This window comes from Solea solea, chromosome 1, assembly GCF_958295425.1.
Source record: "Solea solea chromosome 1, fSolSol10.1, whole genome shotgun sequence".
Classification (NCBI taxonomy): domain Eukaryota; kingdom Metazoa; phylum Chordata; class Actinopteri; order Pleuronectiformes; family Soleidae; genus Solea; species Solea solea.
In genome coordinates, this window is record NC_081134.1 from 18383750 (window position 1) to 18398851 (window position 15102).

A 15102-nucleotide genomic window follows, 5' to 3' on the forward strand; every position below is an offset into this window, starting at 1 on the left:
CTGTAAGACACGTTCAGATAAGGGATTCAATCACATGCTGACAGAGTTTACTTCGACCTGGCCTCTATCCTGGCTGTGTCTCAAAAAAATATATAGTTTTATTAAGTGTGACTGAGAAAAAGAGTCAGGAGGACTTGGCAGTAGACCAGCAGCTCCTGCTAGTTTTCTCTATGGACTTTGGTGAGTAGTTTACCAAATCTGAAACATAACGTTAAGTTATCGTAGGCTTAAGCAGGCATCGATTTTATCCGGTGAACCTTTTTGCTAAGTTGTCAAAACCTGTATATGGCAATATAGGCACTGGAAAAGTTGGCGTAACGCTAAAAGATAGACGTGGAAACAGTTTAAGTGAATAAAAGAGGAGCGTAATCATGTGACTGAAATGTCCCTCCCACTTTGGAAAAATAGTGTAAACGGCAGATGCAACGGAAACCACAGCATTCGTCCACTTAGTACAAGAAGCAAATATTACTGCAATTACTAATGAAGCAACAAAACACGACTTTGTATAAACAGCTACTGCTTATCTCTGTGAATCACTTGAGGGTCACGGGGGGTGCTGTGCCAATCTCAGCTGACAATTTAGAGTGTCCAATTTACCTTATCCCCATATTGGGGACTGTGGGAGGAAACTGGACAACTATCTTAGGTCTCTAAAGCAGGTTCCTGGTTAAGTATCTGTTGCTTTGTACACACGGACTGTAAACTGTGCCCACTCCTCATCTAAGCTGTTTTACTGCTATCATGGTAGCAACTGGCGCAAAAAGCTGACCCAGTATCTTTCTCACAATGAGTACAATGGGATTAAAAGGTTTGTAAGCAGGTGCTTGTATGAGGTCGGTTGTACTTGTATTAAATCCCGGCCTCTAAGGTGATGACTTACCTTTGTTGGACAATGATGAAGTAATTTCTCACACTCAGAGCTTTTAGAATTTTAATAGACCCACGTTCATCATGTCTTTGGATTAATTTAAAAAGATGTAACACAGACGTCCACTTGTTTGGCAGAAACCTCTCTTCAGCACATCTTGACCACTCATCCTAATTAACGGAGTGTTTAAAATTATACCTTCGCCTCTGCAAACACGACACCTCAGTAAATATTTCTTCAACTTTTCTGGCACAAAGTGAGAATCCGTGTCGAGAAATCTGGAGGAACTTTATTTTGGCGGCACGTTGCCCTCACTTTCATTCCAAGTGTCTGTGGTTTTAAAAGTTCGGGTTCATCCTTTTAATGTTTTTGTCTGATAACTCCAACCTCTTCATCGCAGGGTTAAAAGTGTCTCTGGTTTTTCCCGCTCCGGGGGGAAAGTTGTTCATCTCTGTGAAAATAATGATATGAAATAAGAAGAGTGGGTGAATGTTTAAATATTTAAAGTGATTCATATTCCCTTTTAGTACAAGTACAACTCCTCTTTTACAGCGTGTCAGCTCCCCTTTGCAGGCAGTGGGATCGCCCACTAAGCTGCAGCGCCTGGCTTCAGCCTCCTCTGATATGCCCAGCTACGCCACGCTACAGAGAGTGTCGTCGCCCAAACAGTCACCGAGCCGACTCGCCAAGTCCTACAGGTCAGTTTGATTTAATAAGGAGGGAGAAAAGGGTTTCACTGGTCCCAGAAGCACAAAAACAATTTATTTGTAAGGGAACGACTTGATGGTTGATGATCAATACCAATCACACACCAATTAGTTCAAATCATGATGGGATTATGGGCTTTGAAGAACTCTGTTTTCTCTGTAGTTTGTTACCGGAACAAAAGCTTTGTGCTCGACAGATGTGCTACAGCGGTGTTTTGTTTTCATGTCTGCGTGACGGCTTTCACAGCACGACTAGAGGGCAGTCAAATTTAGGTTAGGGAATTAACCCTGGTTCTCTGAAACATAAGTGAGTTCGGGACCAAAACAAAATGTTGAAAGAGGACTTTAGGTTAAGGAATGAACCCTGGTTCTCTGAAAACACAAGTAAGGTAGAAAGATAGAAAAATAATTGTTAATTGATGATTTTAGGTTAAGGTAACCCTGGCTCTCCGAAACAGTGACATATTAAGATACCGAAACAAAACGTTGAAGGAGGACTTTAGGTTAAGGAATGAACCCCGGTTCTCCGAAATATGAGTGTGGTGACACACGGAAGTTACACATGTTTACATATGTTGCTGTAGTCAATAGAAAAAGTGGGCGGAGTCTTCCATTTGTTGCAATCTGCAGTCTCACCATTAGATGTCACTCTTTACAGTAAAAACGGACTATGACGATAACTGAAACACTTTCTCTCTTCATCTCTCTCGCTCCAGCACGTCATCGCCCATCAACATGGTCGCGTCGGGCGGCTCCTCCTCGCCGCTCCCCATGGCGGCGTCGCCGGGAGGGAACCACGGGTCGTCGCCGCTGCACCAGCTCAGCTCGGCGGTGGGAAGCTACGCCACGCTGTCGCCCAAACGCATGCTGCACCACATCGGAGCCGAGACGTACAAGATCTCCCACGAGCTTTACGCCAACGCAACCCTGCAGAGGCCTGGGAGCCTGGGCGGTAGAGGTCAAGACACGTTCTATTATTATTACTCTGTGTTCATGTGTTCATTTCAATTAATTTTTGTTTGTTTTTCTAACAACAATAGCTGCATGAATTTGTGAGGGAAATATATTTTTTAACCAAAATTTAAATGTGTTTTAAAGTTCATTTTGACCATGTTTTACCAGGGACATACATTAATAAATCAATAAAATAGTTGCTTTATGTTAATTTTTTATAGTTAAATGTTGTGGGAACCCACTCTTTATTTAACTTATGTATTCAAATGATTTCTTCTAAGCACTTTGAGTATCTAGTATTTTTACATTTTAAAAACAAGGATTTTTAACTTTTTCCTTTTATATTTTATTACAAAAAAAAACGTAAATTGAAGTCAGATACTGACAATTTGAAATGTTGAACGTAATTTAAAATGTGTGGACCCAGATTTAAGACCATAAAACACACAATACCAAACTTTTTATGCTTCATTTGATTGGAGGTTTTATTGAAAATGTATTTATGGATTATTAAAACAATCATGGATTAGATTTCCATTTCCAACAAAGATAATTTATTCTGTTTCAAATTGTGCCAGACTTCGGCTTCTAGGTTGAAAGTATCTTTTTAAATGTGTTTAATTCCATCATTTCATATAAATAACAATGTGTTTAAAAGCTGTTATGACCAGCCACAGTAGTAATAATGTTTTTTTTTTGGTCATGTCAGTTATCTGAAGGAAAATCTATAATTGTTGAATCATTTGTCGTATAAATATTTGATTGTTGTGTATTTACCTGTGTGTGTGTGATTTTTGTGCACTGAATTACCAAATTCAGCGACGAGCTATTCCCGTAATGTGCTGCTTAAATGATGATGATAAATGAGGGACTCTGAAGACTGATGAATGGATTCGTCTGGCATTTTAAAAATTTAAAGAGCAGAAAACATGAAAGCCTCCCCCGTCCGTAAATGTTTTATGAAGTCATCCAAAATTCAGAAACTCACTTCAGTGGCTTCAGAATTATTTGCTATCTAATTTGTCTCACTTACTGATCCCATTGATGATCCCCTGACTACTCGGCCTGTACATGCTCTCTCCACTATCCATCTTCCCATCTGTCGTTTCATGTAACCCTCTGTGTTTTTCCAGGCTCCAGAGGTTCCTACAGCAGCCAGCTCAGTCACCTGGGCGCTGAGCTGCGGCCTCTGCAGTCTCCTGAGCACCACATCGACCCCATCTATGAAGACAGAGTCTACACCAAACCTGGCCTTAGAGGACAAGGTAAACACACACAGGGATGTCAGAGGCTGGGGGAGAATGAAGAAGTGATTTGTTTATGGGAGTTGAAGAAGATTTGAATCCCAGGCAAAGGGAATATCAGGATTTCCAAGGGTCCTTGAAATCCTTGAAAGTTTTTGAAAATCTTAATAGCCTAAATAGACATGAAAGTGCTTGAATTATGTGTAAGAAAAGAAGTTATGTTGATATTTAGGTGAATGTCTCCCTTGTTTGTTTGTTATGACACCACCTACTTGAGGTATGTTATGGTGCTTTTCCACGACACAGTTCCAGCGCATTACATTACATGTCATTTAGCAGACGCTTTTATCCAAAGTGACTTACAATGGAACTTGCGACCATTGCGACCATAATGTCTTTTGTACACAGGGTACCGGTCTTAACCACTGAGCCACTCCACCCCCTTGAGAGCACGACTCGGCTCAGCACAGCTCGACTTAACTCAATTTTTTCCATCAGTGATAGTACCAAGTATCTGTTCTGACAAGGTTCTAAGCGAGCTGAGCTGATACTAAAATGTGAAGGCCACTGATTGGTCAGAGAGCGTCGTCACCGAAAGAGTCATGAGTGCGACATCACGACACAAAAATCAAACCGAACAATGCGGAACTGTTAAAAAGACTTAAAATCCTAAAAACATGCATTAATGAATCCAACATTTAGCAAAGGAAATGTCTAAAATCTCACTATTTAAGTCTGGTGTATTTAGTGACAGCACTGTTGAAAGCCAGCGACCGTGAGCCGAATCACAACCCGTTTGGCCGTATTTCAGTTCAGGATTCTGTGAACAAATGTTTTTAACTTACTGATTCTAATGATTCAGTTACAACGGAAACAACTGCTTTACAAGTCACAAGTATAACGTCACGGCAGTTTCATGCAGCTATGCTATGAAGAATCCGGCCACATTGAGGAGGTATTACAGTAATGGAAAACGATACCAAACCGAGAAGAGTCGAGCCGTGCAGGAACTGTATATTGGAAAAGCGCCATTGGCTGTAGAAAACGGTGTTAAATTACCCTTAAACAGTTTTAATCTGATCCATGACACCTTAATAAATGGCTTGTGAACTATTTATACAGCCATGATTTGCAATTATGTGAAAGGTGTCAGATTGAAAATATCAAAACGACTTGTACCGTTTGGATCAGGCCTGATTGAAACATTGAAGTTTCCAATAATATTCTTCAAACAGTCCAGCCCTTAAAATAGCAGCAGTATCTAACTTTAAAAAAAAAAAAATCACATGCTGCCCCTGAATAAAGTCATGCATCAAAGAAATGTTTTTGCATTCAGCGCAGAAAAACACACACATCTCACTAACGTTTAAAAACCAGGTGTGTGTTATTTGTTTTTTTAAAGGCCTCTCTATAAGAGACCCTCATTTTCCATCTGATCATGTAGAGCTGTTTACACGATCAGGTAGGCAAATCCAATTGGGGTCTCAATGGCAATTTGTCTCCCAGTCACAGTCTGTTAACTAATTAGTTTCATGCTTGAAAATTAATCTCAATTAATCCCGCGGGCGTTTGCTTGGGTGCCTCGAAATCAAAGCAAATCAACTGTGTCGCAAAAAAAGCTTTGTGGCGTCGTGTTGTCCCTTTATTTAGTCGCCCGAGCACGGAGAGAAAGACACAGAAACTCACAGCTAATGTAAAACTGTTTCCCCCACAAGATTTTGCCCAAGAAATTAAAAAGGTTTGAGGTCATTTGTGTTAATGCCACATGATTCAAGTACAAGGGCTATGCATGCAGGTCACAACCACAGCAACAACAATAACAACAACAACAAAAAAAAGCAATACAAGCTGTCTGTCAAAAATAATACATTAGTTTAAATCAGCGCTTTCTTTCCATGCAACACGACAAAGCAGCCATTAAAGCCGACTATGTTTCAAGGTCACTTGTTTGAGATGAAGAGAGTGGGAAAACAAGCAGACGGCGCTTCACGCCCGACTTCACATCACAGGTGAATATCCTCAGGCTCAGTCAAGGCTCCTGCAGTTATCTAGTTACACGCACACAGAGAGGAACCATGTCCCAAATGCTTCCTGGTCCGAGTTCCTCTCTCGTGGTTTGAGACGGACAAAGCATCTTGTGACGCTTCTGTGGCGTTCGGAGGTCGTTGGGGTAAAAAACAAACAAACAAACAATAACGATGGATTACTCACTTAAGGCAAAACGACGCCCACGAAAGCCCCAGGGACCGGCATATGGCAATAACTGTGTGGTAAATGAATGTATCAGCAAAACCGCCTGTTTGTTTAGTGGTATAATACAATTAAAGCGGAATATAAACAGCGAGAGTGCTGCCCTTAAAGGAACAGTTTGGGGAATACACTTATTAGCTTATTCTCTAAGCATTAGATGATTGATATCTACCCCTCTCCAAACAAAAATAGTGCAAATGTGTTTCCTTTGGACATCGCAGAGTCAGAGTTTGTAAAGGAAAGAACACCAATAAAAACAGAAACAGAATAAGGGAAAAACACAGGATAAAACTGTATATATATTATTATTATAAAAGAGACAAGGAAGTTGCAGGAGTTTGCAGAGACGGTGGGATTACATCAGGGATCAGGTCTAAGCCCCTTCTTCTTTGGTGTGGCAAAGGACAGGTTGACAGATGAGGTCAAGCAGAAGTTGTCGTGGACAATGAGAGTAGGGGACAGGTGGAAGCAAAGCCTGGAGAGGTGGAGGTCTGCACTGGAGAGAAGAGGAATGAAGATCAGTAGGAGCAAGCTAGTGAGACAGGTGGTACGGGCAAGATGGAAGGTAGAGAAAATGGATGAGTTTAAATACCTGGGGTCAACCGTCCAGAGCAATGGAGAGTGCTCAAGAGAGGTGAAGAAAAGAGTGAAAGGGAAGGTCTACGAGACAGTCCTGAGACCTGCTATGACGTATGACTTGGAGACTGTGGCACTGTCTAATGCCAGGATCAGATGATTGGGTCCTGACCGACACATTCCCAGTGTCGGAGCCAATTATGAATGTCTGGAATGATGTAACGTATCTGAAGAACAGAGATTTGGCGTCTGGGACTCTCCCCAACAAGAAGTCTATCGTGTTAGAGTTTTTTCTATTTTCCTGCCTAGTCCGACATCTCCTACGACGTGATCCTGGGCATTGACGAATAGCATAACAGATCTGCTCTGACGTGGCGTATCATAATGGACATAAACATGGGGAAGAGGAAGAGGGATGCTGCTGCTGCTGCTAGGTGGAATAGTGACACCGAAAAAACGTTTCGTTGAGCTTTGCCTCTTTGACATCTCCTCAGGGGACTACCACGAAACTCCCCGATGACCTATGCATTCATGCAGTGTTGTGAACGATGATTGGGTCCTTCCAAACAAGACACGGCAAGAATCCATGCCACTGTGATTGATAATCTGACACGAGGACAATCATGATAGACAAAAATATCATGGAAGACAAGAGGCAGAGCTGAAGACACTGAGATTTTTGTTGGGAGTGACCAGGATGGACAAGACTACACATGAGAATCATTCCAGGGACAGCACAGGTTGAACAGTTTGGAGATAAAGTCAGAGAATCAGGGTTGAGAGGGTTTGGTCTCAACCATGGATTATAGTGGAGAAAGGATGTTGAAGATAGGAGCTGCCAGGTCAAGGAGGAAAAGAGGAAGACAACTGAGAAGCTTCATAGATGTTGTGGAAACAGAAGAAGACACAAGGGAGAGGACAAGATGGAGGCAGATGATCCGCTGTGGGGACCCTTAAAGGGAGAAGCTGAAAGGAGAAGAAGAAGAAGAAGAAGAAAAGTGACAAATGTGCGACAAAAAATAAAAGATATTCAGCAATATAAAGAATAAAAAGTGCATGATTAATAGGGACGCAGGCTGATAATTGCCTGCCACTTACGGTACGAGTAATTAAATTTAGTTGCAATATTTAGAGCTGTTCAGGCTGCACACAGCAGAGGGAAAGAAAGTCTTAGTGAAACGAGTGGTGATGCTTTTTATATCATCTGCCAGAGGGGAGAGAAACTAAAAGACTGGCAGCAAAGCATGAGAAAGAAACCCAGAGCTGTAAATGTCAGTGTGGTCAGGCAGATCATGGAACACAACTGTATATACAGTTAGGTTACCAAAATCACGGTGTCAGCAAGCTGGTCAGGATCTGTAAACATGCTGTGTAGGACAATGTAGGAAACACAACAATATGACAGTGGTTCAATCCTTCTTTCAAATTTGATCACTTCTTTTGTTTGTTTTTATGTTACGTGTGAAGTTTTCTTAATTTTCTTAAACCTCACGTTTGTTTGCTTGTTATTTTCCATTTTTAAATCGTCTTCTTAAACTCGGTCAGCTCGTCTGAATTTACCTGCTGATTTGTGAGTTATCTCTTCAGTTTGTCACATTGATTTACTTTTTCTTTTCACTCCTTCCCTTTCTTCTTTTTACTTGTGTGCTGTGCTGCTGTTGTTGTTTTTACTCAATGTGTGCATATTCTCGTGTTGGCACTTTCTTCGTACTGTACATCGCTCCTCGTCCTCCTCAGCCACGTCAAACCCAGTGATCAACCAGTTGTACCAAGAAGTCCTCAACTATCTGCTCTTTCCCTACGCTCCTCTTCCTGCTTTAGCCCCACCCTCCCCCGGTGTAGATCCAATCCCCTTGCAGCGAACGGGAAGCCAGAGCGCCACCGCAACCTTCCAGAGAGGCAGCTTCGCAACAGGAGGCGGTGCTTCTGACTTCGCCAACCCGTATCGCACCCTGCAGTTCTGCCCATCCACCGAGTCTCCGTACAGCAAGTCTGGCCCCGCCCTCCCTCCTGAACCCGCCCTGGGCCGGTCCCCCTCTGTGGACAGCATCCAGAAGGATCCAAGGTGAGAATTAAACCAAACATTTTTCACTTTGATTCAGCTCCAGCTTTTGTTGATGAAGCCTTCTGTTCCGCTCCCTCCCCCACTTTCACAAACTTACTGAGGGCCAGATTCACCGAAGTCGAGATAAATCACAATCAATAACCTGCAGAGCTTTCACAGTGAGAGAGAGACTTCAAAACAAAAAAAAACATGTCAATGTGACACCAAACGGTTCGTAGCATCTCACCAGAGCAGTGACTGTCAGGATCTGACAGTCCGTTGCAGTAAAAGACTGAATCTGGGCTTTAGTATGAGGCACACATCACACCACATCTTTCACTGTCCTCTCTAGTTCTCCTGGGTGTTTGGGCTTTGTTCACACTGCCATACAAATGTCTGCACACACAATACGAGGTCGACTATAAAAGTTTGCTGTCGCTGTTTGGAGGGGAGGTGACAACGCAGTCACGTTCTGTGCAGTGGGCAGTTAATGTGAGCTAGCTGTGTATGGATGTGTGTCTGAGAGAGTGTGTATTTGTAGAGACGACTGAGAGACGGTGGCTCAGTCCCAGTGTCCACCCTCACTGACTCACTCAGTTCTCTTTAGACATTAGAAACACACTGAATTTTTCATCTAACTCAAACTGGACTTTTTTAAATTTGTGTGAACATATTAGTCCAACTGGAATTGGACTAAATCGAATTTCCTAGTTGAGAGTTGGGAATTGAGCTACAACTGCATGTATATGTTCAGTCGGATCAGAGTCAGACTCATGGTGCCTTTCAGTTGTAGTCTGATGTCAGAATTTGGGGCAAAGTCGAGGTTCAATTGGAACCGCGCCAACTTTTACCATTTATTGCGCAGCTAGATTGTTGTTATTGCTAACAATGTTGTTATTGCTAACAATGGTTCACGTCCATTTTTGCCCCCAGTGACGTCACTCCCATTTACTACTTCCGACCTACCTCCTTCCAATGGAAAGCACCATCGAGCTAGCATTCGCCACAGTTCCCACCCCACCTTTTTTGGCTTGGCCTGACGAGTTGACTGGTTTCATTCTGTCAGCTTAAAGAATGTAATGTTTTTAAGTTAATGGATTGTAGAAAGAGTTTGAATGGCCACCACCACACCTACTCTCATGTGTGGGCCTGGCTTATCACGCAGAAGTGTCGCAGAAGTAGGCGGTTAAAGGCAAGAAAGAAGCAATAAATGCTTCTCAGAACTAAAGACAGACATAAGTTAACCTCAAATCATAACTAGCAGTGCTACTCACACCACCAGGGGGCTCCACTGGAAATCCATGTCTCTTTTTGTTGCAGTGGAGCTCAGGTTATATATTCAGTGTACATATATGTATACATATATATATATATATATATATATATATATATATATATATATATATATATATATATATATATATATATATATATACAAAGTCACATGTTTAGTACTTGCAATAAGGGAGTTGTTTTGTCCTGAATCTTCTTATTGTGACTTTGGTTGTTTGCAGCCGTTGCTCTTTCTTTCTTTCCTCGACCCACTGTCCCAAGTGTGGTTTGTTTATCTCTGTGCATGTTGCACTTTCATTGTAACTTTGTTTACGCTCTATCTCTGACATCACTGATGTGTAGCCTCCAGCCTCCACACATCTGCGCTGCTACATGTGAAGGACTGACTCTGCGATGCATGGCATTTCACTGCATTCACAACGTGCACACGTCAGTGCAGGCTGTTGTTCACACTGCGTTAAAGAGAGGTTCTTAATCATTTTCAGAAAACGTGACTTTAGAAAGTCATCGTCTGTTCCTAGATTCCCCCTCACACTACACAATTAGTCACATGTTTATTTATTATCTGGTATTTTGTTATGGTTTTCACAGCTGTATTTATTTATAAGTTCATTTCCTTTTATTGGCTGAGTAATTTACATAAACATTGTCAGTACAAACAAATAAGTTTTGTATTAGAATTTGCTGATAATAAGGAGAAATAGCACACTCAGGTTTTGGTAGATTCAAGTCTTATTCCATCAATCAAATAAATTTCAGTTGCTAAAAAAAAATTGCTATTACCTTTAAATTACATATATAACTATGGTTTTTCACTACACACCTTGGGTTGAAGTATTGTGTTTCGCTGATGACTAAATAGTTTATATGAATAAAGACAAAAAGGAGAAACCTTTAATTATTGTGTCATAACAAGACATGAATTAAAGCAGAGCTCAATAAGTTCACATTTCTTTGACAATTTTTGGACAGTTGTTTATTTATATATTTTAATTTTTTTGGTTAATTTAGATCCCTTATTTTGTTGTTTTGTTGCAAATTGCTTTATCTGATTGATTATTCTTGTCTGTTTTTCTATTTTAATCAATCCACTCATAAAGTTGCAGCCACACAAACGGTGAACACGTCAATTATGTTGTTATCATTTAACAGCTAAGTTGGATGATGGCACAGTAGCGTTACTGTTTGTGTCGTGTACGTACTGTACAACTGTTTTCTGTGTACATAGAGTATATTATGACCTTATAGATTCACCGGTAAACACTTGTTTATCGGTGAATATCTAAATCATTTTGAAGAAGACCCTCTCTTTACCTGACATACCCATCATCTTCCCTCCACCTGCTCCACGTGCATGTCCTCCACCCTGCCCACCTCCTCCACCACTGCCTGATATCCAAATGTTGAGAGAGAAAGATGAGTCTAGTTGCTTCTTTCTTTTTTTTGCTTTTTCACTATTATTGGTTCTACTGACTAATTTGTGACCACACAGCCAACATATACCTCTCTCTTGTTTCTCTCTGCCTGTCCCCCCTTCGATAGGTACGATCCCGAATTCCTTGTGTGGAATCAAAATCAAGCCGAGCAAAGAATGACAAAGTAATCCAACTGTTTTCTACCTACCTTACCTTTGTCTCATTCACCGAATCTCTCCATCTCCTCCGTATGACACCCCCCCGACTGACGCTGATGTTAACGTTAGTGGCAGCATGAGTCTGACGGCATTTCACATTTGTATTTGTCACCCATTTTTATGCACAGTGCTGTGGAATCTCATTTATTTATTGATTCAGCAATATTTGGATTCTGAATTGGACACTCAGTGACTTTCAAAAGACTGGGCATTTAATTTTAATCTTGCATATCACTGTGAAGGCAAGAATGTCAAAAAGAAAAAGATCAAAGATAAAAAAAATGTAAGTGTTAAATCACTAGTTGGATTCATTTTAAATTTGTAGCTTTTTTGTAGATTGTAAATATTCCTCATTCTCTCCTTGGGCTTTCCGTATTTCCACTATCCAGTCATCCATCAATCATCCCTCCATCCATTTATCTGTCTGTTGATTTACTGAGTCACTCGTTTGTGCTGGTGATTTCTGAATGTGCCTTGTGACCGTTGTGTTTGTGTGGTCTGCTTGTTATTTTTGGCAACCTTATTTTGATTTTGGCTGAAGTGGTTTCCAGGTAACATTCTACCAAAGCCAAGTATAGTTACACTATACTTGATTGGTTCTTGATTTGTGAGCTTAGCCAACATAAAACACAGGTAACTGTTACTAAGTAAAATTAGTTCAATAGGGCTGCAACTAATCGTTATTTTGATAATCGATTAATCGAGTGCTCGTTTGGTCTATAATATGTTGAAAAATGTTGATCTTGGTTTACCAAACCTGGAATTGATGATGCTCTCAAATGTCTTGTTTTGTTCACAAACTAAAAATATTCAGTTTTATTGATTTCCTCGATATTTGGAGCAAAGAAACCAGAGAATATTCACATTTAAGAAGCTGAGAGAATCAGACTTAGAGACTCAAACTGATTAATCGATTATCGAAATAGTTGACGATTCATTTGTTATTGGATTAATAATCAAATAATTGTAACAGCCCTAGATACAATTTAAATCTGAACAAAAAAAAACAACCTGAATGAGTCACAGAAAATTCAAAGTAATCTTGAAAAACCATAAAAAACATGTTTCCCACCTGTGGAAATGGGGTCTCAGTGTCTATCTCTGTCGCTGGTGTTTTGGGGGGAATGAGTTATCATCTTGCTCAGCCCCCTGCACTAAAACACAAACACACACACAAATGTATACCTGAAACAAATTGTTCATTCCCCAGTTTCACATCGCTCTGTTCCGCTAAAAAAAAACCCTGACTCACAGAAAATCCTTTCTGCTCCATATAACAGTGAGCATCATCACACTACAGTGTGTCTCACTACAAAAAAAACAAAAACAAACAACAACTTTATTTATTTATTTAGCAGGTTTAATTGTTGGTTCGCCTGCAGTCTGGTGTATCTTATTGCGGTGTAAATATTTAGGTTGTTGAAAGAGACAAAGAAACACACACACACACACACACACACACAAGTGGTGATAGATAGTCCACATGTTGGTCTGTTGCGTAGGACTAGATGTTGCTATCCCTCAACCGATAGATATTAGATATAAAATAAATAAATACACACAGGACCGATGACACTCTGTGGGATGGTCAATTGAGTGATGGCATCCATTGGGGTTGTCAAGTGGGCGCCCTCCTTCTTGGGTGTTTCGCCACCCAGGAAGCCCACCCTCTGGAGCCCACGACACCTCCAGAGGGTTCAGCAGTAAGTCCCAGGTTCACTCCCTAGATGCCATCAACTCATTTGAAGGCCCAGGCAGAGTCCTTTATCTTCATCCACAGCCACTGGCCAGGTGTAGCGCCCTTGGATGAGGTCTTGCATCCCACCAAGATGTGTTTCAGTGTTGCTGGACTTGGACATAGAGGGCATGTGGGGTCTTCACCATATCACTGGCTTAGGTTTGCAGGAGAAGGCAGGACATCGTAGGCAGCCCTGATGGTAAAGCTCGCCTTGAATGCCTCCATCTCTCATAGCTCTTTCCAGGAGATCTTCCTCTTCTCCACTCCTTCCCATGCCATCCACTGCCCTTGTTTTGCCTGCACCACTGCTTGTACCTCCTGGACCACCAGCTTGCATCTCTCAGATGGAGTGGCCTTGTTCCATGCTGGTCTACTGGCCAAGAGGCCAAGACCACTCCTCCCTTCCTGCACTCGGCCCACGATGTCCCTGTGTCTGAGTGTTGCCTTTGCCTGCTCAGTTGCAGCCAATGGGGTCCTAGACGACGTAGACTCTTCACAGGCTTCTCAGAGACCGTTGGAATGGGTTCCTCGCCAATGGGAAAGCAGTGGTCTGACAGTTTCCCCTTGACGATTGAGATGTTTCTGGACTTGCTTGATCTTCATGCGAGCCATGTTTTTCTGGAGCTTACCAAGTAGCTGTACAGTGCAAGCCTTGGTCGTGGTGAGTGCTGTGAGGTCGTCCATGTAGGCTCTGACCAGTGGCAACCGCAGCCCAGGCCTTATACGCTGTCCGCCAACCACCCATCGAGAGGCCAGGATGATGACCTCCATGGCAGGGTGAAGGCCAGTGGGGAGATGGTGCAGCCGGCCATGATTCCCACTTCCAGGTGTTGCCATGCTGTGGTGTACTCTGCTGTTGACAAGCAGAGCTGGACGTCCTGGAAGTAGGCCTTGACAAGGGATGTGAGAGCTGCTGGGACCCTGAAGTAGTCAAAGGCTAGATCCAGGAACACCAAATGGAGATCTGTGCCCTCCTTCTTGGTGACCTGGATCTGATGCCAGATGACACTGGCATGCTCCACACAACTGGATAAGCCTGAGATGCCTGCTTTCTGCCTGGTTGTTTCTTTGCATCCTTATCCTGCCAGCCTGTGAGCGATGATGAAGATTTATCCCTCAACGTTTAGAAGGCTGATCTGGTGGAACTGGCCAATCTCTGATGAGTCCTTTTCCTTTGGGATAAGGACAGATAGATAGATAGATAGATAGATAGATAGATAGATAGATAGATAGATAGATAGATAGATAGACAGACAGACAGACAGACAGACAGATAGATAGGCAACACAGTCCTCTTCCTGAGTGAACTTAGGCTAGAACTTCAATCTTTTATTTTGGCCACGCCTTCAGACCTGACATGAAGAACATGCACTTAAAATTAAATATGCTGTATATTTTTTCCGTCAAGTGCTTTGGTTGGTTTTTCAGAGCAGCGTGTGATTTCCCTGCATATTCTTTTCTTAACGCAGCAGGAAACCAGTGCAAACCTCCTCAACTTTTTTTTAACCCAAAGTTCACAGATGGCTCAGTGGTATTTGCTCATCCCGCTGTGATGTTGTCACATGTTGCTCGGGCCTGGGAGCAGCATATCCTCCTGTGGTTCTTACTCTGTGCAACGACTAACAGGGAGAGAGAGAGAGAAAATGGCTGAGTGAAAAGTAGTACAGCTTCAGGCTACAGTTAGAGAATGAATGAACCATTACAGCTCAGCTTTCTGGGGCGGAACACACACACGTTATCCAGAATCTGACTGTAGGAAACTTGGTGCTGGATGTGGATATTAGATATGCAA

At 42.0% G+C, this 15102-nt stretch overlaps 1 protein-coding gene across 7 annotated transcripts in view; it reads left to right on the forward strand.

The window, feature by feature from the left end:
- The window catches only part of ctnnd2b (catenin (cadherin-associated protein), delta 2b), a 135503-nt gene that overhangs the window by 77850 nt on the left and 42551 nt on the right, over positions 1–15102 (forward strand). For 5 of the 7 annotated variants that reach the window (XM_058627597.1, XM_058627605.1, XM_058627589.1 and 2 more), the window contains 5 exons: positions 1424–1569; positions 2295–2536; positions 3666–3797; positions 8424–8667; positions 11482–11538. In XM_058627597.1, coding sequence (XP_058483580.1) covers positions 1424–1569; positions 2295–2536; positions 3666–3797; positions 8424–8667; positions 11482–11538 — 821 coding nt within the window. The remainder of the gene's footprint in view (positions 1–1423; positions 1570–2294; positions 2537–3665; positions 3798–8423; positions 8668–11481; positions 11539–15102) is intronic. The other 2 variants (XM_058627622.1, XM_058627613.1) reach the window with 1 other exon arrangement.